The sequence below is a fragment of the Lepisosteus platostomus genome, chromosome 16 (genome assembly GCF_059453375.1).
Source record: "Lepisosteus platostomus isolate fLepPlt1 chromosome 16, fLepPlt1.hap1, whole genome shotgun sequence".
Lineage (NCBI taxonomy): Eukaryota > Metazoa > Chordata > Actinopteri > Semionotiformes > Lepisosteidae > Lepisosteus > Lepisosteus platostomus.
This window is the reverse complement of record NC_142626.1, coordinates 7002253-7028427: the sequence shown is the minus strand read 5'-3', so window position 1 is coordinate 7028427 and position 26175 is coordinate 7002253. Positions and strand designations below refer to the sequence as shown.

The following is a 26175-nucleotide window of genomic DNA, read 5'->3' as shown; positions in this document are numbered from 1 at the left end:
TTTTAATATTGATTTATTTTCATTTAAATATTCTGTTGTTGGTAACAAGGACAATATATTTAAAATATAAAATCTATTAATATTTAAATACATTAAAATGTATTTAAATGCACCCTAATACTCTATAGGTAACGAATGTAAATATATATGTTTATAAAAACATTAAAACACTTATTTTATGTAGGTCAGCTAAGAAGAAACAAAATCAGAACTAGAAATGACTAGTTTTGCTTTGGGTGTGCTGAAACGTTTAGTGAATTACACAACTACCTAACAAGGAAGTAAAGTAAATTCTAAGAAACTTAAAAAAAATACCCAGCATGGATTAAGCAAGTCAGCAGGTCAGCAGGTCATGTCCTCCTGTATAAAAATGAAGATTTGTGTTCTAAGTCACCATATAATCAACGATCACTGATTCACTTACAGTAACAGTCCAAATCAGCACCATGCCCCTGTCTGTGAAACAGAAGTTGGTTGAGGATTTTGAAACTATTGAAGAATTCTGGGCAAAATATGGAGAAGATTTACAGGTACTTTACAATGCTTTTTTATATATCTTGCAAAAAAATAAATTATCGCAACATAAAAGTAAAATAAAACATGCATATTGGAACCTTTTACAGCATACATGGCATTGTATAGGAAGAAACGTAAAACATTTAACTTTCTGTCAAAGCTCTGGAATTGAATACATGTACTATTTTTGTTTTCCATGCTAGAATACTTTACTATTCATATATTATTCATAATTAATCAAATGCTTAATAAATGCATATAGACTCTGTTTATCCAGTATACTACATTTTAAAATATCTTGGAAATTATGCTGTGTTCACATTCATGAGATTGCCACCCAATCAGTGGTTCCAATCAATATTTAAGTATAGTCTTAAAAGAAGTATTGGACAATTTGTGCTTATAAATTGTATACATTGAGCATTTCATTTATGTAATTTAATTTGATGACAGAGTATCTGCATTAAAAACTGACCGCTGACAGCTGAGTGAATTTTGAAATGACTGCTTGTATAGTATTGTATGTATTTAATAGATAAACAATATAGTTACATCAATCACAGTATTGATAAGCGTGAGGCATGCATGAAGCACAGTTACAAAACAGTGCTGGCAATGCAGACTATTATGTATCAAACTAATCTGTTTGAAGTGTAATCCATGTATAGAAACAGAGGTAAAGGAAGACTTTCTGCTGTCTTTCTGCTGTCTGCCGTCATGCTTTTTTCAGCAGTTTGGAAACTTTGGCATTTGCGGAGTGATTCACAAAACTTTGAAGCAGTCTCAAACTGTCTCTGGGTATTTTAAAAGTCATTCAAAATCATTTTATACAAAAGCTGGATTTTCCATGCAGTGACAATAATTTTGTGTTACAGCCTGAAGCTGAAAAATTCAAGCAGCAACCTGAAGTGAAAGAGCAACCAAATGATCTGCTTTATGTTTCTCAGAGAGAATATGCAACGATTGACCTTAGTAAAGGTAGAATCCTGAAATATATTTTATATTAAAAAACGTTTTTTCCATATGAGTTTACATTCCATGAATCTGCAGTTTGTTGGGAAAGAGGTAGCCTTTGTTGTTGTGTTTTCAAAGAAGTTTTATATTGTTCCTTAGGTATTCTTAATTGCACCACTTCTGTTGAGTTATATTGAGTTGTTGTGCTTTGTAATATAAAGGAAATTACAAAACATAACAAAATAATGACTTTTTATGATGATTTGTTTATTGTCTTTTATGAAAAAGTGTCAGAATCTCTCAAAACAGGGGGATCTCATGAGGGCTTAAGCAAAATAAATAATGTAGAACAAAAACACAAGTACAACTAAAGTTAGATGATCATAAAGGAAAGCAAATACATACTGTATAGCCCCATTGCAAGAGAGTTGACTACAGATTTTACAGTTTAAGATGATGGGAAAGAGTTGAAAAGATGGAGATGGGGAAAAAAAGAGGAGCTGAGATGGGGTGGAGCTGGGAAGGATTTTATATCCATTGATGAATGTCATTTAAAAACAGATGACAAAACATGAAATCACTTACCACTTACAATTTACTCAATGTTTTAATTTTGTGAATAACTTCAAATACATGAGCAGTGACCTGTGCTGTGGACTGATATGGTAGCTGGGTCATATTTTGGAAAAATAATAAAGTTTCTTATAAAGTGGACATTTTGTTACATCAAAAGATTTAATGCCAACCTTGAAATATGACCCCAAAGTACAACTGAACCATCTGGGAATGTTCGTTTCTATACTGAGTCAACAGCATATATCAAGTTCTTTAAAGACAATTTAATAATATTATAGGAGACAGGAAGTGTTAACAAAACTAAAAAATAGCTATTTTTTCATGTTTATATCCATCTTGAATGGATTACAAATAGTGATAATCATTGTTTTACTATAAGGTGAAGTATTTTCAAAAAGCACATAACACATATAGGGAGAAAAGAAGCCAAACAAAGACTGAGGGGCAAAGAACATTTTGTGACATTTCTTTCCAACTGTTACAGGACCTGTGACTAGAATCGGAAGTGATGAGGCAACCACCTGCCACATTATTGTCCTCCATTGCCCAGGTTAGTTACTGCTTAACTGGAGCAGACAAGTAAAAGTAGCAAGACATTATTTTTAAAAAGAACTCTACAAGAACATGGAAGCAGTGTTTTCTATTTCAGAAAATAGCAACGATTATCTTTCCTTTACATTCTGACAGGACTTTTCTGACATTTGGCTAATCTAGCCTGCTTGGTAGTGAGTACCTACAGATGCAGCCATTCAAAATGCGCGGTAAAAACCCGCGGTACAGTCACCTACCCACAAGCCACCGCGGGGCACCGGAGGGTACCGCAGGGCAATTGATTGGCTGGCCAAAATGACCGACAGGGGCACTCGTGGTGCATTGGTTGGTAGTGCAAAGATTTAATCATTTAATGTCTTTACTGTGCACATTTTAATCCGCTTAGTTTTGAATATTTATATGGATTTTACCACTAAAGGGAAATTTTAGTAGCTGAGCATAAAAAGAAGAGGAGCATAATGCATCTGAAGGTCATAAACGATATTAATTTAGGAACATAAACATTACTGTATGTATGTAAACTGTACTGTGTATGGCTGGTCTTGGTAGTTTAAAGAAAAAATACACACCAGTCTTCCATTTCTCCCTAAACATTTTAAGCATGAAAGTTTTATGAAACGGTACCCTAATATGCGATTGCTGTATAGAATGAATTTTAATTTAAAAAAATTATTTAACACGAACATTAAGCTGTTTACATCTTCCGCCTGAGAACAGTCACCCGTTGCTACCCAACGCAGAATGGTGATTGGCTGACACCATCTGACACCCCTCTGATTGGAGAAAAAAGACATGCTGGTTTGCTATAAATACTGTACCAGGAAGAGGATTTCTTTCTATTCAAAATTGGTATTTTAAAAGTTTAAGAAGTAAAAACCTTACAGCGTACACAGATTTCTAAACTGATCAGGATCGTTATCTTTGTCTTATGCATAATAATGTTCACCGCTCTGTCCAGCAAATTAATAATAAACTTTATTTTATATAGCTTTTTAAACAAATAAGTAATTAGATTGCTCATAAACCTAATCACTTGCTTTTTCTTTTTATTTAGGCTCAGATTTCAACTATAGATCGTATTATTAATAACCATAATAACAACCAACCAACAAAAACAACCATATAAACATAATACCAACCAAAAACATAGATAACAACCACAATACAAAATCAAATAATCAAACCATTTTACTCTCGCAAAGTCCTCCAATTATCATAATCCCGCCCCTTATGCAAAACCAAACCTTCCTCCCATCCCAGTTTATCCTGTTTATCATAAACAAAATCCATAAAGCATTACACAAAATCAATACCTCAACACTCCATACTCAACAACGATAATTCACAAACAGCCAGAACATGTAACTACACATTCCCAAACATACCCAAACATAGCCCCGCCCCTTATGCAAAACCAACATCCCTCCCCTGTTCTCTCTCTCCCCTGGCGGTTGTAATTGTTTTTATTTTCAAATAAATTTTAGCAAAGTCATGTATTTTAAAAATCTTAAGATTTTTATATTTATGTCTTTATTTAGTGGTTTCATTAGTGACAAAGGCTAAACTTTCTTGGAAAAATGTATTTTATGTAAACCATGTTTGCTATTAATTCATTCAGGGCTAAAATATGTTCATTGTCTTCTAATGAAAGAAGGGTTCCTTTCGCCGTAGTCGGGAGCCTAGCCTTTAACTAGTAAGTACTGTATTTACTGGGTTTTTTTTTGGGGGGGGGGGTGTCTTTCGCTGGAAATCTCGCCTCCTACTTTGAAAATACCCGTGAAACCGGTTCAATTCGTCACAGCCAGCACTCCTGCAGAGAGTTGGGTTGTACTTGCAGTGCATACAGTACACGCGTTATGCTCTTCGTTAATGTCTGTGAAGTTTTATTTAATCTCTGAGCCATACTGATTCTTCTGGAAGCCAGTTTCCGCCAGGGAGTAAAAAAAAAAAACACACTATGGTATTCTCTCCAATGCAGTGCAGTTAAAAACATACCTCTGATGCTGCTCCTAAATGAATATCGTTTATGACCATCAGAAGCTTTATGCTCCTTTTCTTTTTTCCAGTGGATTGAACAGGGAGAGGCATTTCATGATGTACTTTTCACTGATGAAACAACAGTGGCTCTGGAACAGTTTTCAACCAAGTCGTTTTATAAAAAGGGGAGATATGTACACGTTACTGAAGCTAAAAGTTTAGCCTTTGTCACTAATGTAACCACTAAATAAAGACATATAGAAATCCCTACGTTACAGACTGTATATGGCTGGTATTGGTAGTTTAAAGAAAAAATACACACCAGTATTCCACTTTCTCCCTAAACATTTTAAGCATCAGAGTCTTACATGTGGTTATTTCGAAAACGTTTGTACGTGCTCCTTCTTACCATGTTACTGTTCACTGTTACTGACCATATTAAGTTTAAGTGCCTGTGGGCACTTTTCCTGTCCGTGGGGGGTGGACCGTCTTTCATTAGAAGGTTAGTCTGTTCTACTCTGAGAATGTAGAGGGGGTGGAAAGTGCCCGCGGTCATTTAATTAGTATTAAAATCTTAGTTATCTTTCTAGTTCACAGGTTTGCATGCATAATTTAATTTTGAAAGCCACTGAGACATCAGGTACTACTGTTGTATTTATGAAAAAGAAACAAAACAAAAAACATACTAACAACTGTGCCATCCTACTCCTTAGTTAATACATTTTATTATTCATAAACAGTTAACATTGTTAGCAAAATATTTTGAATTATATTTAACCCTATTTTTTCTTTAGTTTTGTATTTAACTTATTATATGATAGTCAGACTTAATGTATATAAATGTATATTTGAACAATGAAAATATATTTTTACAAGATTTTACATTAAGCACTTAAAATTAATATGGTTAATAATAGTAAACTGTAACATGCTGTAACAAGATCGGTTAAACTGCGAAGAAAATCCTTTCAGAGAAAATGTTTCAGGTGTGAAGAACATAGATCTCCAATGCAATTTCAACCAAACCTGTTCCCACACACCCTGCCCCCACTACCATTAGAATATACACAAACATTTTAGCGTTTCATTCTGAGCAGAAGACCCTCACACCTGAAGAGTGCTGGCTGTGACGAATTAAACCAGTTTTACAGGTTTCAATCACAGACCATGTGACATGGGACTCAGTAAAGTAACACACAGCGCCACTGGATTTGATAATACCTAACCAAAATCAGCAATATGGAAACAGAACCTGTGTAATTGTTGATAGATGATGTACTCGTAACATTTTTTCAAGACGAACTACAACATTTAAAAAATGACTTGTATGTACTTGATATCTCTAATCAATCCACGGGTTCCAGCACAAAACGAAACTAAAACGCATACCGTTTCGCGCTTCTTATTAGTTGCTCAAAAGTAATTTGACCGTATGAAATGCATAATATAAACCTAATAACATATACGTGAGCAGTACTTAAGCACTGTAGTATCGGTGTTAAGACATACCTCTCAAATACTGTAAATCAAGTTAAAAATATCTCAAGACCGATTCTGGTCGTAATGAAACCATGTTTCGTGTATGTTTTCTTTTTCATCTTGAAATAACTCATTTCTAAATACCTTTTTCACTGTTAACATCTTGTAGCAACTTTGCGACAAAATATACACTCTGACAGTTCATCCTGCTACCAACATTAAATAAAACAAATCTTAAGATTTCTATATTTATGTCTTTATTTAGTGGTTTCATTCGAAGCTTACAATGTTTAGGGAGAAATGGAATACTGGTGTGTATTTTTTTCTTTAAAGTACCGAGACCAGCCATATATTGTATGTTTATGTTAAGATTTCCCTTCAGTGGTAAAATTAGATATGAATATTCAATACTTAAACGGGCACAGTTAAGACATTAAATATACATATACATATTGTATACAGTACAGTTTGCATACGGTAATATGTTTATGTTACGCGATTAAAAAATAAATAAATAAAACTGGAAGGTCCAGCACCAGCTGGATTCGAACACACAACCTGCCAGTTGGTAGTCACGCACCTAGACCAGTAGGCTACAAGACAGCTCGCAAAAACAGGCAGGCGAAACAGCCCTACACAGCCCTGCCGCAGTACACGGATATAATCATACCGTTATTAAATTCTTGAGATACGCAATTCCATATTATATCCCCTTTTAATCAAATTCTAAAAGTATGCTTGTTGACTCCGGTATCACGTTAGTTAAAAACTTCGAAGCTTACAATGTTTAGGGAGAAATGGAATACTGGTGTGTATTTTTTTCTTTTCATGATAGGTGTCGCATTTTAAATCATTTTCGTAGTTAGAAATTATGAAACGCCCTGTTAAAAGCAAGGAAGTTTTTATGCCCGTTGAAGTAAAACAAAATGCCTGACAAAGTATGGCTTGGACAGATTCCAAGTGCTTGTACAAATGTGCTAAAGAAATTATACTTTGAGTATACAGCTTGTCCAAAGTTATCCATTATTAATACTATTAGTAATATCTTCGGTAAAGGCTTTGATGCATAAATATTTCTGATAAAGGTAGGTTGTGTACTTTTGTCCAACTGTGTAATCTTGCTTTCATAAAATATACCAACATTTTAATGACTGATGATTAACATGCTGTAATACACAGTTCAAAATTAAAGGCTCAAATGCTGTACATGAGAGGTTAAGCTCCCCCTGGCGGTTTTACAAGGCGACGCTGGATAGTTAACCACGTGACACCACGTTAACTGCGTGATACCGCGTGATACTGCGACACGCCCACCGGGGTATGCCGCGAAATACCTCACCCATTTAGAATGGCTGCATCTGTAACTGGTCCAAGAATCTAATCTAGCCATTTCCTGAAAACAGGGACACTTTGTTATACGAAGAGTTTATACTAAACATAAGAATGAGATCAATTAGCTACTTGCAACTAAACAGGAGATGAATGGTTTCCTCTCATTTATAGTCTTCATAGTGTCCTTAGATTTTTTGATTACTTGCTCAGATTTACTTATACACAAGCAAGAATTTGTTATTTTATACAAAACAATAAATATGTTGCTAAATTGCCAAGCTGAACACTCTTCAGCAAAAAACAGTTCAGCTGTCACACATATGTAGTAGTGTTCTTGATTATTTAGTCAGGAGTCACGTTTACCATCCTGCACACCACTGTGCATATTTTACTGTTGTAAGTTTTCCTATCAAAACCTTTCTGGGATATTCTTTCTGCTTTACAGGTAATTGTTCAGCAATGCTATATCTCACACAACCCAACTTCATATGGGTAAAAAACAAAACATTATCAGCATCAAGCTATATATTTTGCTTCAATAACTCACAATACTCTGTCCCTCTGATAGATAAAATAATATAATAGTTTTTTTCACACTGGACATTTCACAATGCCAACATTTACTACTAGCTTATTGCTCTGCTCTTTTTCAGGCACTGGCAAGGTCAGCTTGGCTCACATTGATGGCTCCAAAGTGGGTGTTGGAGTGAAAGCATTGGTTGAAGAGATGAAAAAACAATGCAAGGATTTCTCACAGTATGTAATTACAAATAACAATCCTTATAATAGTCCTACACATCAATATTCTAAGACTAAACAGTAACTGTAATATTATGTGTAGCTCAGGAGTAGCATACATGCAGAAAGTAAATTTCTTGGTGCTGACTATTATACTCCAGGTCTTGCTTAGTTAGAGAGATCTGATGAAAGTATCCATCCATCAATGTAGTAGTCAGGATACAACCTGGACAGGACACCAGTCCATCACAGAGTACACAAACACAGACAGACGAGCTCACACCAGAAGGAAACCCACACAAACACAGGGAGAGCATAGAAACTCACACAGATAGCACCCAGGTCCAGAACTCAATGCAGGGCCCCAGCAATACAAGCCAGCAATGCTAACCATTGTGCCACCCTCTGCTGAAACCATGCTTCACAATTTTACAACTGGTGGCCGACTTTAAAGAATTTTTTTTTTTTTAACAACAGGCTGGATCTCTACATGGTTGGGGGATTCTTTGATAAGAAGGGGATTTCCCATGACAACACCATGAAACTGCTTCGTGAGTGAAATTGGCTTAACAGTTGTTACAGGCTGTAACAGTGTAATTCAAATTAGAATCTTATCAGATCATAAACTTTGATGTTATGTATAAAGTCCTGGTCTCTATTATAAATTTTACTTTGGAATTTCAGACCAGAACATAAAGTTATAAATTGTTCCTATAAGCATAGCAAAACTACAGGAAATCAAAGGTGCATGTTTTTTTTAATTAAAACATTGTGATGGCTTGCTTATCTTCAGAGATTAATTTCATGATCCACATATCTCACAGATCTAAAAACAGGATTAGTGGAGTGGATGGTTCGAAGGTGCACAAACAAAAACAGAAATAAAACTATCAATCAATCCATTTACTATTTGCTTCACACAATGCAGGCTTACAGACCCTTACAGCCAGCAATTCGCACAAGATGGGGTACACCCTGGTCAGGACGCCAGTCCATCACAGGGCACACACAGACTCATAGAGGCAGAATACACATTTTAACAGACTTTCTTACAGGTATCCTTCCTTTCTCATTGGTGTAATTGCAGGTGAATTTATGAAGCAAGACTGCCAAATTGAACTTCAGCTGGCCTGTGTGTCAGGTAATGCTGCAGACCCAGAAACCATGTGTAAAGTTTTTCATAAGGAACATGTGGATTGGTTTCTCAGTCTCCCACAAGGTGGCTCCAGGCTTATATTTTCCTTTTTTTTTCTAGAGATGAATGATGTTAACAGACAGGGGAATCACTGGCCAGTGGTATATGGTGTAGGTAAGACCAATTATGCATTTAAAGCTATGAATACAGACTCAAAAGACATGCAGAAAGAGCATAATCAAATTATTATTCAGCATTAAATGAGGAGAAACAGAATTGAATATGTGAAGGAAGGATATGTCAAAATTGCCTAAATGTTATAACAAACTGCACAATTACTTTCAGAATTCTTGAACAGTACATATAAGGTAAGAAGACACTGTCAAGCTTGGACTGGGACTAACTTTCATCCCACCGTTGTCAATGGCAACCCCAGCACTTGCACGAGCCCACAACCAACTACTGAGCATGTGCACACAAGGCCAAGGAACCTGTCAGTCACATTCCAGCCACATTCCAGCCATCAAAGCAGGTCTTCATCAGTTTAACAAACTGCTTATTTAAGGCAGCTCATTCCATTCTATGTGTCTGTGCATGCCAATGCTTCACTTTTCTCCTGAAAAAAAAAATACTCCTACTGGACCACTGATACAGTGGAAATCATTTTTTTCTTTTTTTCTGCCAGTGCTCTCTGGATTCTCCAAAGGCAGTTCACCATTTGTTTGACCAGTGGTATCCCATCTTCCAGCAGTTCCATCTTTTTCCCCAATGGGAGCCTCATCCATTTTTATGACATTCCTCTCTCATTTTTACCTCATTCCCTCTTGCTTACTTTCAGGCAGTCTATTACTTTAGCCCTTTACACCACATTACCTGTCTGCCCACATTTTCTCTCTCTCTTTATTTCCAGACATGCCCGAAGTTATTCGCTTGGGCTTCAGCCAGTCCCCTGGCTGCAGCTATTTTTTTCTAAAAAAAAGCTACAGTATGACACTTTGAGTATGAGTATCTGTATAATGCCTGATAATTGAAAGACAAGATTGTCTTGAGTTTTGTTCTGATTCCAGCCACTAAAAAGGAGAACTGAGTGAAAGATCTCAGGAAATCACCTCATATTTGCTTTAGATAATAGCCAGGCTTTCTTGGCACATTAAAATGTCATGTATGGGGTAACAGTTTATTCAGAACTACTGTTTGCTTTTAATCCAATGTACAACACCTAGCAATTATAATGGGTGTCAGGAAACTTTTCCTCCCGGCTGCAGGTTCTTTTTATCTCTCAGAACTACTAGTACATCCACAGACCAGACAAGACAGTAATCATCTAAAATATCATATTTTATTACAGTATTCTGATCTTCCCATCACATAAACATAACACAGTCATTCCTATAACTACACACCCAATGCAAAGAGCACATGAAATGACTCACTCATAGAGCAGTCAAGGGTTCCAGTTACCAGAACAAATGACCCAAATGATCAGTCTGTCACTGCTTCTCTCCGGAACCTGCCTGTGTCTCCTTACGCCACGGTGAACATCCCTAGAGGGATTGGATTCATCCTCAGAGGGATTGGAAGTGTGTCTGTGATGTCTTGGGTAGAGGCAGAGCTAACTGCTCAGGCCTCATTGAGGAACTGGCTGAACAAGATGGGGAGGTTTACATACATTGTGAATTTACACCCTGGTCCAGAACCCCCTTCAGGTAACAGGCACAGTCAAAGCTGCCTTGAAACCCCACCCCACCAAAGTGTGTGGTAATTACCTGGCATCTGTGCTATGTGGACCTTTGGTCAGGGTAAGAAGTTCAGAGAACAAGGTGGGAAGTTCAGAGACCAAGGCATTGCATTAACACTTAGGGCGACACTGCCCATTCAATGACCACTTATGACCAATCAGCCCCAGGCATCTTTTGTCCCACACCCATTATTTTTCACCCTGTGACAAAAATAAGGCAGAAGAACCAAACCAAGGGGAAAATTTAGGAAATTAAGGTCACACAGTGTGAAAATGACTCAACGACAAGGAAAAAATCACTTTGCGTCTTACCTTTATTGACATCTGCCTACAAGAAATAATTGCAGCTCTCATCACCAATCGATTTAAATAATGTCTATTTTTCCTTTACATCTATCCTCTTTCTAGGTGTGAAGATGGATGGTAACTCTTTTCACATCTATCCAGCTACATTTCCTGATAAGGGCCCTGATGCCACTCTGAGAGGAGCAAGACTGACAGTCGACAAGATGGTATAAAAAGCCGTGTCATAGTACAGTCTGGGTGATCTCAGAAGCTGCTCAAAAAGAAGCAGCAACACTTTGCGGCCCCCACACATTCTGAAACACAGAATCACAATGCACGTAGAAAAGCATTGTGTTTAAAAATACCGGAGGATATTGTGAGCGTATAGTACAGTGGGTCATGTTGACCACTGGTTACTAGAAATGATCAACTCAGGCAATATCCTTAAAGGAAAGTGTCAGTGTTTTCAGAATACCCCTTTTATATAGTCTGAAGACTTATCATTTGTTTCCATTAGAGTATGACATTGGTGTTTTTTTATTTCAAAATCACTGTGTGCTGAAATGCAAATAAGATTTTAAATGAACTTGGAGGAAATTGCAGATTTACAGATATTAAATGTGGTCTTCTTTTTCAAAATTAATGAAGATTTTGCACAAAAAATACCACCATAGATAGTAGTGCAGTGGGAAGTATTGTCTCCATCTTTTTTGGCTATAGGATGGTCTCAATGGCAGCTCAGAAACAGGAAACAAAATTGATTTGAAGATGCACCTGAGTTGACTTGTTGGATACAGATACCGAAAAATCAGTTAATTTTGAAACCTAAATTAAAACAGATTGTAGGACTTCCAAATTTTTGGCAATTATTTTTGCCATCTAAATGCGTGTTTTGTGTGATTGGCTTTGATTTACAGTCTGGATCCTGACTATGATTCACCAGTCATTATGTACAGGCATTGTCTTACGCTGGGCAAAGCTATATCTTACACTGGTCAGCAGCCTGTATCATTGAACAGTCTTTGTCCTCTAACACTGATTTTAAAAGTTTGTATTCTTAATATGTGGTATTATATTTGTATGAATAGAAGTTTGGACAATGTTGGGGCACTTTAGAAACTATTGGGGCAGTTAATAAATAAAACTTTGTTTTCCAACAACCTTTGCAGAAAATGTTTTAGTAACATTATACTGTTCTAAAATGCAATGAGTACAGATGATTTATAAATTTATTTATGTGGATCAAACATTGTTTAAGAAAGAGGAGAACACCATCTATATTAATTTTTTGCTCATTTGAGGCTTACTTAAATATCACCTAAAGCCTATTGGTAACATGCGCATATGTCTGTGTAGAAAAAGGCTTTAATGTTTTAAGTTAAAAGTTTTTTGGTATTAAAAAATGCACATCTATATACAGTGCCTTGCGAAAGTATTCGGCCCCCTTGAACTTTTCAACCTTTTGCCACATTTCAGGCTTCAAACATAAAGATATAAATTTTTTATTTTATGTGAAGAATCACCAACAAGTGGGACACAATTGTGAAGTGGAACGAAATCTATTGGATTTTTGAAACTTTTTTAACTAATAAAAAAATGAAAAGTGGGGCGTGCAAAATTATTCGGCCCCTTTACTTTCAGTGCAGCAAACTCACTCCAGAAGTTCAGCGAGGATCTCTGAATGATCCAATGTTGTCCTAAATGACTGATGGTGATAAACAGAATCCACCTGTGTGTAATCAAGTCTCTGTATAAATGCACCTGCTCTGTGATAGTCTCAAGGTTCTGTTGAAAGCGCAGAGAGCATCATGAAGACCAAGGAACACACCAGGCAGGTCCGTAATACTGTTGTGGAGAAGTTTAAAGCCGGATTTGGATACAAAAAGATTTCCCAAGCTTCAAACATCCCAAGGAGCACTGTGCAAGCGATCATCTTGAAATGGAAGGAGTATCAGACCACTGCAAATCTATCAAGACCTGGCCGTCCCTCTAAACTTTCAGCTCAGACAAGGAGAAGACTGATCAGAGATGCAGCCAAGAGGCCCATGATCACTCTGGATGAACTGCAGAGAACTACAGCTGAGGTGGGAGAGTCTGTCCATAGGACAACAATCAGTCTTACACTGCACAAATCTGGCCTTTATGGAAGAGTGGCAAGAAGAAAGCCATTTCTCAAAGATATCCATAAAAAGTCTCGTCTAAAGTTTGCCACAAGCCACCTGGGAGACACCCCAAACAAGTGGAAGAAGGTGCTCTGGTCAGATGAAACCAAAATCGAACTTTTTGGCCACAATGCAAAACGATATGTTTGGCGTAAAAGCAACACAGCTCATCACCCTCAACACACCATCCCCACTGTCAAACATGGTGGTGGCAGCATCATGGTTTGGGCCTGCTTTTCTTCAGCAGGGACAGGGAAGATGGTTAAAATTGAGGGGAAGATGGATGCAGCCAAATACAGGACCATTCTGGATGAAAACCTGTTGGAGTCTGCAAAAGACCTGAAACTGGGACGGAGATTTATCTTCCAACAAGACAATGATCCCAAACATACAGCAAAATCTACAAAGGAATGGTTCACAAATAAACGTATCCAGGTGTTTGAATGGCCAAGTCAAAGTCCAGACCTGAATCCAATCGAGAATCTGTGGAAAGAGCTGAAAACTGCTGTTCACAAACGCTCTCCATCCAACCTCACTGAGCTCGAGCTGTTTTGCAAGGAAGAATGGGCAAGAATTTCAGTCTCTCGATGTGCAAAACTGATAGAGACATACCCCAAGCGACTTGCAGCTGTAATCGCAGCAAAAGGTGGCTCTACAAAGTATTAACGCAAGGGGGACGAATAATTTTGCACGCCCCACTTTTCATTTTTTTATTAGTTAAAAAAGTTTCAAAAATCCAATAGATTTCGTTCCACTTCACAATTGTGTCCCACTTGTTGGTGATTCTTCACATAAAATAAAAAATTTATATCTTTATGTTTGAAGCCTGAAATGTGGCAAAAGGTTGAAAAGTTCAAGGGGGCCGAATACTTTCGCAAGGCACTGTATATATAGGTGCAACTGTTATTTATATTCATCAGCAAAAGTTGTATTCATATTGATTGAACATGTATTTATAGAGATTTTGTATATCTTGATAAAATACATTGTAAAATATAATGATTTAAGTAGCTACAATAAAGACTATTTCATTGGAATCAGTAGAAATCATCAGACTTTTACAGTAAGATAGTGGCGTTGACAGAAAGGCTTGTACCAGTGCTTTGCATTTACTTGTAGTTCCAGAAGAATAAGTTGGAATTTTTTTTATGTTTATTCTGTAGATGCGTAGAGTGTACGACACTGAGAAAAACATGCTGATGGTTGGACCTTACAACTTATTTGAAAATATTTTGAAGACTGACGATGACAGCCGTGATTTGACAGATGAGGAGATACGAAGGGTACATTTGATCTGTTGATATCTGTTTACATATGATGCCAAGTCTGACATCTAGATTTGATTTCTACATGTGTCCTCACACACTTTTAATCTTTGTCATATATACATAAAATAAACTCAGAAATACTATTTCTGTGTATGTTTGGCAGTAGAAATGTGGTTTAAAAACAATAAGGTATTCATTTTTTAATCTTTGATTACAAGTATCCCTTCTGAAAATATTAAAGAAGGTATAAGTATTATCCTTATTTTGTTCTATAACAATGACTTCAATAACAATCATTCTGAAATATCAAAGTAGTAGGAAACAGCTTCACAGAAATAGGTAATAGGTTTATTCCATGCTGAAAAAAAGAAGAAAGAGAACACGTTTCGGCCGTGGAGCCTTCTTCAGGTGTGGACCTATTTCACAGAAATAGGTCCACTTTGGTAGTGTGAACAAATATTATACAGTACATTTCACTTGGGAAATTTACAGTTTCACGAAGATATGCTCAAAAGGGATCTCAATGTTTATTTAGATGATTCTATTAAAGACTATAAAGGAATGAGTTAAAAATAAATTATAGCATACAAAGTGAAATTTAAACTTATGCATGTTATGATTAAATCTTACTATGCACTAATCAGACTTAACTTATAGTAGTAGAAAGAGTTCAAAGTGTACCAAATAAAATGGTTACTGATCTCAGGGGTCTGCTTTCCTGTCATATAAAGACAGGTAAAGAAGTTGAATATCTGTAAGTTTTTGATGCAATACCAGTTTTGTCAATAATTTGCATTCAACTACAGAAGACTAAAATTATTTGTTTTGAAATTCCAGCTCATCAGGCCATACATTTATTAACCCCTCTAAGGAGTTAACGGCTATCAAAATAGCAGGAAAGGCTTGAGTATAAAAGGAAAACAATGGGTTTCTTTAATCATCTGCTGAGTTAATCACATGAACTACATGTGATTTGACTGACTGATTAGATGTGTGGATAAATGATTTAAGCTTGGGATTGTCTACAAAATAAGCAAGTCAGGCTCTGCAGCTACAGTATTTCACAGACAGGTGTCAGTAATATTATTTGTCTGAAAATGTTTTATATGTATTGACAAATACTACTGTACTAAATACAATAGAAGCAGAGGTGTAAAGAACAGAACCAGTTAAGTAAAGGACTTGACATATCAATACAACCATAATATGACCATAATCAGAATATTATGATATAATATAATGTACATGCCATTCATTCTGTTTTCATATTTTCTACAGGCTTTTTCAACCTCACCTCTTGTTGAAAGGCCAGAATTCGTCCAAATGATAAAGGAGCAGTACAAGTATCTTGCAGACCATTTGAAGCTACAAATAATACCCAGTGTTCCTACTGGATATATAATGAACCATGGAAAATGGATTCCATGCACTAACAAAATAACAGATTATAAAAGAAAATAAGTGACACGACTGCATTTACTTCCCAAGTCCCTCAACTAAAAGAATGTTACTAAAATTCAAAGAGAGATGGGTCAGATCACTTAATGCTTTGATCACAAAAAATAAAAAGAATGTTGATTTCTTTCCTGCTACATTTACAAAAATAAAGAGGATTTTGAAAATAACTTGTTTTAATTATGAAAAACTAATTGATGGCTTCTTGATAATGATTGCTTATTGATGGTGTAGTGTGCTCTCACGAGGCACCAGTTCTGTAGGGTTTGGACATTTATTGGGACAATTATTAATTGTAGCCGTAAATCACAAAATGATTCTTTTGATGGCCTTAGAATCCAACCATGCAATATAACTCAAACAACGCACACACACACGGGTACTAATACACGAGGATACATTTATTAATACATAAAATATGCATATAAACCTTACAGATCTTATTGTGAGGGTTCTCAGAATACAAAAGGTATATATTCATTCAGACCATTCATATTCATATTTAGACCGTTTCGTAAATGAACTTGGTTATAACTTCTACATTGGATACTCAAAACAAGTACATAACTCTTAGGAATTAAATTGATATCAACTGGTTGGGATAACAATTGAATTCTCGAGCTGTAATGCAGTGAAGTTGAATACTCATCCATTCTTTGGGGGTTCAGATCTCCTGTGGGCTCTCTGGCTCCATGCCAGGCTGTGCTGTGCGGCTTGCGATGGTGCGCTGCTGATGCTCACTGACCGGCTAGTTAGTGTTGGCTTTAACTAGCAAAGTTTGTGCACAGGAGAAAAGATGACTGTGGGTCCCAGCAAGTCAGGAAGAGGACCAGTTCGTTCCTGATGAAGCGCTAGTTCTGAATAGTGATTCAGCTGTCCACAGTTCCGACCTGTTCATGAGGCTTGCTGCTGATGCTAACCTCAGGTGGATCCTCTAGTTACTCGTGGCAACCTCCGCTCTAGACTCTTAGAACAAAGGAAAGTTCTGGCACTCTGACACACTGGCCGTTCCGTGGTTGTCCGGGCTGAGTCTCAGGATAGTCAGGAGGCGCGCTGCGAGAATGTCCTGCCCTTGGGAGCCTTCTGCTCCTGGGCCGTCCTGCCCTGGAATTGTCTCACACCCCTGGAATTCTCCTTAGAATTCTCCTACTGGAATAGTCCTACTAGTTCTCCTTCTCCAGGCTCTCTGTTGCCTGTTTTTACCTGGAGGAACTTCAGCTTGTTCATTGGCTGAAAGTTTAATGGGCATCAGAGTCCCACATGGGTTACTCGGCCCTACCAGTCCCTGATTGGTTGATCAAGGTGAGATATGAGTCACTTACTCCTGACACCTAGGAATGCAGTCCAGATGTCCATCTGGCACTCCCTAGACAGATAGGCGCCAATGGATGACCATTGATCATGATAGCCAGGCTTACCTAAGTGCATCCCCATTTGGGAGCTGTCCCTTATCAAAAGAAAACATCTTTAAATCAGCCTGCATGAATAGTTTCTCTGTGGTGAAGAGAGAGATGGGGCCTCATTTGGGAAAGCACAGCAACACTTAATTCTGTCTTATTAACAAGCATTGCCGCTACATATCCCCCCTTTTTGAAGGTCACGAGGTCCTGAGGCGTTGTTGCCTTCAAAACGAAACAGAGTTAAGTGATGTCCCTTGTCATTAGAACATTAACCTTAAATGTCCACATTACTCTTTGAGAATTCATACCGGAACCAGCATTGGATACAAACATTATGAACAACATATGGAGTATGTATAAACAAGGTAGGAGACATTATCTCAGTCTAGGAATTACACATCAGGAAGTTCACTGTCAGTATCTGATACCTCTGTAGGCAGATATTTGGGAAGAAGTAACTTCCTTTCTTTTGACATGCTACCTTTGACTCATTCATGCTACCCGGAGTACATCTTGATGTAAGAGTACAGCATTCAGAGTACACTGTCAGTCATGATCCAGCTTCCCAGCAGCAGTGTTACAATAACACCGGTTCCTGTTCCCAGACCCCCTGATGAACCACAACACCTGTGTTGGGCACCTGCTAGGGTGGTTTGGAGGTTTGTTCCATTAAAGCAAACTCAACTACCTGTACCTCTTAGGGGCTTACTGTTACGATCTCTGCCTTCCAGCAACGGAAGAGGCAGAAGTAGGCGTAGCCTTATCCCATCAGTTACCTATCAGTTTTCCTATTCACCACCACATCCCCGTCTCATCCTACTTAAACACCTGTCTTTCCCTACCTCCTTGCTCAGTATTGGTTTTCCTTTCGAGCTTCCTGGTTGACCTTGTGTCCTTCTTGGCTTTCGGTTTACGGTTTTTTCCCCTTCTGACTACGGCTTTTCGGATCACGGCTTGGCTTCGTTACTCACGCTCTGTTTTGGATCTCTGGCTTCCCCTGGACTATCGGATTGCTTTATTGTCTACAGTTTCGGATCACGCTTTGGCTTCGGTAACTCGTTCCCTTTTGGATCTCTGGCTTCCCCTGGACTCTCGGCTCGTTCCTTAGACTACGGCTTTCTTTGGATCACGGCTAGGCTTTGTCAGCTCCTGCAAGTGGGTTCATTCACTGGTTTCGGTTTCTCTTATCGAATCCGTAACAGAATACTGAGCCATAACATGGACCCAGCGGAGCAAGAGGAGATTCGCTCGGTTTTGGATCAGCACTGGCAAGCCTTACTCCAGCTACAGGCTTCCGTCCAACAGATTTCCGCGCACCTGTCGGCAATGCCGCCCACCAGCAATCGAAGAAGCAACGCTGGAGCTGCCGCTTCGGCTCCGCCCCCGCCTGCTCCTACACCTGCCCCTCGACCTCTTCCACTAACTCCACCTGACAGGTTTGACGGCAACCCTACGAAATGTCGGGGCTTCTCAGCACAGTGTGCGCTGGTTTTCAGGCTCCATCCGGAAACTTTTTTTTCTCCTCAGGACAAGATCGCCTTCATAGTTTCACTGTTAACCGGCCGCGCTTTGGAATGGGCTACTGCCCTGCTAGATCGCGGGGCTCCTGAAGTTCAGGATTATGATCTCTTTTTAGGAAAATTTAAGGGTTTTTTTTGTCGTCCCTTAGTTGGTCAAGACTCCGCTTTCCGCCACTTCTCCATCCACCAGGGCCGCCGGTCTGCACAAGATTATGCTATAGATTTTCGAGTAGCAGCAGCGGAGACTCACTGGGATGATGAGGTCCTTATTTTTCTTTTCCGTCAAGGACTTGAAGAAATAAAGGACCACCTGGCAAATATGCCGCAATTGGGCAGAACCTTGGAGGAAGTAATTTCCCAGGTGTTGGAATTAGAACTCAAAATTCGTCAAAGGAGTACTGAAAGATCTCGGACACCAATACTAGAGGCTCCTCGGCCGTCACCTACCAGAACTTTAGACTCAGAACAACCTATGGAAATAGCCTGCACCCGGTTAACCCCTGAAGAACGAGAGAGACGCCAACGAGAGGGTCGCTGCATGTACTGTGGGAAATTAGGACACTGTAAAGCGGCCTGCCCTGCTTCATACTCATCCTTGAGGCGCCGCCCACCTTCTCAAGATCCTAAGATGAGTGAGATAACTCAATCCCCCCTGTTTTCCTCAGGATTTTCTATTCTATCTACACTATTCTGGGGTAATAAAAGGAAACCTCTCTTGCTTTTATTGACTCAGGGCGGCAGAAAACTTTATAGACGCCTCCATCGCTCGAACTTGGAACTTACCCTTGACCCTGGTGACTCCACCTCTTCGTGTTCAATCTATTGATGGCTTCCCAGTATCTCCAGGACTTATTAGGTGGCAAACTGAAATAATAAGCTTGCAGATTGGCGCCACCCATGTGGAAGACATCTGGTTTTATCTCCTTGAGACCCCAACACATCCCCTTGTACTAGGCTTTCCTTGGCTACAACAGCATGACCCTAACATTTCTTGGTCCCGTAAAGGAATTTTAGCTTGGGGACCCACATGTATTAGAAATTGCTGTCATCTACCCGTAAGAATTGCACTCACGGCGACGTCTCCTTCCGGTGCTCCTACCATACCCCCTCAATATTCTGATCTACAGGAAGCATTTAATGAGCAGGAGGCCTTGGCCCTCCCACCTCATCGACCATATGATTGTGCCATTGACCTTTTGCCAGGTACTATCCCTCCTAAAGGTCGTATTTTTTCGCTCTCCAATTCTGAATCTGAGGCCCTGAAAGTTTACATACAAGATTCTCTGAAGACTGGACTTATACGTCCATCCACGTCACCTGCATGTGCCAGTTTTTTTTTTGTGGAAAAGAAGGATGGTGGGCTCCGTCCCTGCATCGACTATCGTGGCCTCAACGAGATCACAATCAAGAATCGGTACCCTTTGCCTCTAATTCCAGCAGCACTTGAGTCTGTGCATGGGGCCAAGATCTTCACCAAACTGGATTTACGAGGGGCCTATAATCTAATCCGCATTCGGGAAGGGGATGAGTGGAAGACGGCATTCATGACAACCCATGGACATTACGAATATTTGGTCATGCCTTTTGGTTTGGTTAATGCCCCAGCAGTGTTTCAGTCTTTTATTAATGACATTTTTCGTGATCTCCTACAAAGATTTGTCTTGTTTTATTTAGATGACATTCTAATTTTTTCTAATTCCTTACAGGATCATGTTCTCCATGTCAGAGAAGTACTCTCCCGGCTCATTAAGAATAAACTGGAAAAGTGCACCTTCCATGCTTCAAAGATTCATTTTTTAGGTTACGTCATCTCTCCAGAGGGGGTCGAAATGGATTCGAGTAAAGTCTCTGCGATTACTGATTGGCCCACACCCAAGAATCTCAAACACATACAATTTTTCTGTTTTGCTAACTTTTACAGGAAGTTTATTCGAAACTTCAGCTCGGTGGTCACTCCAATAACCTCTTTAACTCGAAAAGGACCAAGACAAGGTAAATGGACCCCTCACGCAGAAGAAGCATTTCAGCGCCTGAAACACCTATTCACAACAGCCCCCATCCTAAAACACCCTGATCCTACTTTGCCTTTTGTGGTCGAAGTGGATGCTTCTGGCCATGGTGTGGGTGCTGTTCTCTCCCAACGTCATGGAGAAAAACAGATTCTTCACCCCTGTGCCTTCTTCTCTAAGAAATTATCCCCTGCACAGATGAACTATGACGTTGGTAACCGTGAGCGCTTGGCCATTAAGCTGGCATTGGAGGACTGGAGGCACTGGCTAGAGGGTGCTCATCACCGATTTTTAATTTACACTGATCACAAAAACCTGGAGTATCTGCAATCGGCCAAACGTCTTTGTCCTCGCCAGGCTAGGTGGTCCCTTTATTTTACCAGGTTTAATTTCTTTATCACCTACACTCCAGGTTCTTAGAACATCAAAGCAGACGCACTCTCACGGATCCACGACCCTCCTGAGGCCGAATTGATTCCTGAACCCATCATCCCTTCTGGTAAGTTTCTGGCAGCTGTAAGATGGGACATTGAGGTAATTGTTCGACGAGCCTTGGTAGGACAGACGGCACCTCCTCAGTGCCCTCAGGACAAATTATTTGTCTCTAATCCAGTCAGATCTGCAGTTTTACAATAGGGACATGACTCCCGTTTCGCTGGACACCCTGGATTCCAGTGTAAGAAAACCGGCTCAGGGACGCCAAATATGTAATCATAGTGGCTCTCTGAAGGCACCAGTTCTGTAGGGTTTGGGCATTTACTGAGACAATTATTAATTTTAGCAGTAAATCACAAAGTTGATTCTTTTGATGGCTTTAGAGTCCAACCATGCGACATAACTCAAACAACGCACACACACAGGTACTAATACACGAGGATACATTTATTAATACATAGAATATGCATATAAAACCTAACAGATCTTATCGAGAGGGTTATCAGAATACAAAAGGTATATATTCAGTCAGTTACAAAGAGTTACATATATCAAGAGGACATACGTTCAGTATATCATTCATTAAGACCGTTTCATAAATGAACTTGGTTATAACTTCTACATTAGATACTCAAACAAGTACATAACTCTTAGGAATTAAATTGATATCAACTGGTTTGGATAACAATTGAATTCTCGAGCTGTAATGCATTGAAGTTGAATACTCATCCAATCTTTGGGGATTCAGATCTCCTGCGGGCACAAAGAAACAGTTGCAGGCTGTTGCTGTTCAATCCGCGCTCTCTGGCTCCGTGCCAGGCTGTGCTGTGCGGCTTGCGACGGTGCGCTGCTGATGCTCACTGACCGGCTAGTTAGTGTTGGCTTTAACTAGCACAGTTTGTGCACAGGAGAAAAGATGACTGTGGGTCCCAGCAAGTCAGGAAGAGGACCGGTTCGTTCCTGATGAAGAGCTAGTTCTGAATAGTGATTCAGCTGTCCACAGCTCCGACCTGTTCACGAGGCCTGCTGCTGGTGCTAACCTCGGGTGGATCCTCTGGTTACTCTCTGGCAACCCCTGCTCTAGACTCTTAGAACAAAGGAAAGTTCTGGCACTCGGACACACTGGCCGTTCCGTGGTTGTCCGGGCTGAGTCTCAGGATGGTCAGGAGGCGCACTGCGAGAATGTCCTGCCCTTGGGAGCTTTCTGCTCCTGGGCCGTCCTGCCCTGGAATTCTCCTTTGAATTCCCTTTAGAATCCTACTGAATCCCTTCTGAATCTCGAATCTCCCTTCTGAATCTCTCAGGCTCTCTGTGTTGCCTGTTTTTACCTGGAGGAACTTCAGCTCGTTGATTGGCTGAAAGTTCCATGGGCATCAGAGTCCCACGTGGGTTACTCGGCCCTACCAGTCCCTGATTGGTTGATCAAGGTGAGATATGAGTCACTTACTCCTGACACTTAGGAATGCAGTCCAGATGTCCATCTGGCACTCCCTAGACAGATAGGCGCCAATGGATGACCATTGATCATGATAGCCAGGCTTAGCTAAGTGCATCCCCCTTTGGGAGCTGTCCTAGGAAACCTTATCAAAAGAAACCTTAAATCAGCCTGCATGAATAGTTTCTCTGTGGCTGCACCACAGAGATGAACAGAGAAATGGGGCCTCATTTGGGAAGCTCAGAACACTTAATTCTTTCTTATTAATAAGCCTCGCCGCTACAGTGTATATAATATGTAGTGCATGTACTGCTAGATCAGTACTCTGATGTTAGACCTCTACCACATTTAGACTCTGCATATACACCTCTTAAAAACAACAGCCTTTTCTCTAAACATTCTGAAAGCATTGATCCAACAGAGACTCACCTTCCCCCAGAAGGCCTCTTGCCAGCACTTGGGGATCCCAGTCCTCCACTGGCCTTCCTTCAGAACCTGCTATTCCTCTGTCTGTTTATTCCTGGCAAACTGTCCTTAGTGACCCTGCTGTCTACTTTCCACACAACTCCTCGCGTGCTGGTCTCCCCACCTTCTCCACAGATAGGTCCCAGTCTGCAGACTGCAGCCTTCACTCGCTCCCAGCCTAGTCAGCCCACACATCTCTCGCTCTCTGCTTCCTGCTCGCTGCCTCACCTCCATCTCATCTCTATGATCTCCCAAAGATCCCTGCAGTCCTGGGCTCGGGGCTCAACCTGTCATTTCACTGCAGGGCTTAATAGCTTACATGATATACAACTTATTGATACAACACCAGAACATGTATATTAAACTATCAGTCTTAATAGAATATATTTGTAAAATGATCTGCTGTGATAGGAAAGATTGATCATTCCCTCAGGGATTGCCAAGATAAGACAATAACATCAGAGTTAATATATTTCACATATGTTAACTCTAATGTTCTCATATCTCATAACGTTATTTGAATATAAAAGCTGAATAAATCACAAAAAAAGAATAAATCACATTTATTCTCACATAAAAGTAAATATGCTTTCACTATCATGAACTATCAAACGTGTCAAGACAAATTTTGGCATTCATATATATATATATATTTTTTGCGCCTGAACTTCCCAAAGGTCGATCTGTTTTGTAGGACATTGCAAAGATTTAATTTTGTGGTTGGGAATCTTCCAGGATGTTCCACTTGTTATTTCAGATGCAGACCAGAAGCTTTGGGACCACATCTCAGGTGGGTTTTAATAGGTCTTTAGGGAAATGACTGCCAATTGTGTGGCGATTCATATGACTATTACTATATGATGATTGGCAAGTGTTGTGGAGTGCTGTGTCTTTTTAACTTTAGTTCCTTCTCTTTAGTGTTCTGTCTGTCCCTCTATTCCAGGTGTGGAATACATCCATTCTGACCGTGAAGTAATTGAAGAGCATCCAGGTATCTAGACACACTGTATGATTCTATATGTGAAGATTGCTTCTGCTGTGCTAATTGTGCTAATAGAGATAGTTTTTAAAATCATTTTCAATCAGAGCAATCCAATTGTTCATTATGATATCATTGATGCATTTTCAATGTTTTTATCATACTATGTTAATTAGCACATTCCATTGGAATATCCCTTACTTCCAAACTTTTATTACCTTTTTATTTCCGTATTTTGCTTGTGCAAAATGTTCTCCCCGTGTTCATATGGGTTTCCCACCAGATGCTCTAGTCTCCTCTCACAGTCCAAATACATTGCTAGAATAACTGGCTGCTGCGATATTTGACCCCAATGTGAGTGTTTGTGTGTCTTTTTGTGTCCATCTGCCTAGCAACTGACTGGCATCTCTTCCAGAGTGTATCCTGCCTTGCACCCTTTGCAATTAATGCAAGTCATGTAGTTTTACACAGGGTTCTCAATTTACGTGAAGGTTCCCGAAACCCACGTGTACTGTAACTTTTGTGTATTTTTAAACAAATGTTTCCTATTTAAAATTATGGTCCTGTAAATGCTATAGTTGAATTCCGCATGCGTAAGTCTGGCTCTGCTTACACCCTATAGATGCGAATCATGGGACGTGGCATACGCTAAATACTGTACCTTCAATACATCAACTTGTAACATGTATAAAATAAAAACACAGTTTACACAGATATGTATACAGTACATTAACATACATAAAATACATAAAATATTAGTAAGCTTCAATACTTTAACTTATAAAATAAAAACACATTTCACACAGATGTGTATTCACGAACATACATAAAATATTAGTAAGCATCAGTTATGATTACTGTAAAGGGAATTTGAGAGAGAGTGAGAGAAAATGCGAGAGAGAAAAAAATCCTCAACAATAGCATCACTGTGTACCAGTATTCCCAACACGCCAATGAGACACTCAATGGTGTAGCTATACGGCGCACGTCATTTTGACTCGCACTACACAATTCAGACAAAAATATACTTAAATATACTTTAAATGGTTTTAAAAATGCATGTTTCAAACTTGTGTAAGACCTGAACCCACTGTTAACTTATTCCACTCAACACAGCTGGAATGGAGTGGCGTGTGGTGAGTCTGGTTAAAGCAGCACTTGGCTCTGTGTGCTCACAGTAGGACTGAAGGATTAAAGCTCAAAATCTAAGTTGCCATTATAAGACATCACTTAACTTCTTCACTTCTTAATGTTCAGTGACACAGGTGATTAAGTCCCTCTTCAAGTCCAGCACTTTGTGGGTGGAGCTGGAGAGCCAGAGATTGAACATGAAATCGCTGATTTCAACTAGAGACATTTAGGGAGTGTGCCCTCTGGTGGCACCAAAGTGATTTCATTTTCTCTGAAAATACATTTCCCGGAACCTCCTCTCTACAAATTTTCTTAAAAAAAAATATTTTCACCTAAAAATGCAGCTTGAAAAACTATTCCTATACATTGTGTTTCAAAATGGTGCTTATGCTCGTCTTGACTGCTTTGGTAAGTGATCAAAGAAGGTACAAGCTGCTCAGAGACACAAGAGAGATTACTAATGAGTAGGCTAGTGGTTTATTTTGCTTTCTCAGTTACAGTTACAGTTAGCTAATTGGAAGGCTGTGGGATGAAATCTCAGCTAGACTTCTGTTGTTGTGCCCTTTCAGCCTGCACTTCATCTAGATTGCTGCAGTAAAATGTTTGACAGGATCAATAGGCTGTCTTAATAGTG

At 39.2% G+C, this 26175-nt stretch overlaps 2 protein-coding genes across 2 annotated transcripts in view; both read left to right on the top strand.

Moving 5' to 3' along the window:
- The window catches only part of LOC148646745 (NACHT, LRR and PYD domains-containing protein 3-like), a 2700574-nt gene that overhangs the window by 131622 nt on the left and 2542777 nt on the right, over nucleotides 1–26175 (top strand). The gene's annotated exons all lie outside the window — the stretch shown is intronic.
- Nucleotides 357–16337, top strand: LOC148646784 (protein N-terminal asparagine amidohydrolase-like). The gene is made up of 10 exons (XM_088608581.1): nucleotides 357–530; nucleotides 1392–1494; nucleotides 2531–2596; nucleotides 8040–8142; nucleotides 8602–8675; nucleotides 9212–9265; nucleotides 9380–9433; nucleotides 11406–11509; nucleotides 14608–14727; nucleotides 15991–16337. Exons 1-10 carry the CDS (start codon nucleotides 447–449, stop codon nucleotides 16171–16173), a joined length of 945 nt encoding a protein of 314 aa, XP_088464707.1. The 5' UTR covers nucleotides 357–446; the 3' UTR covers nucleotides 16174–16337.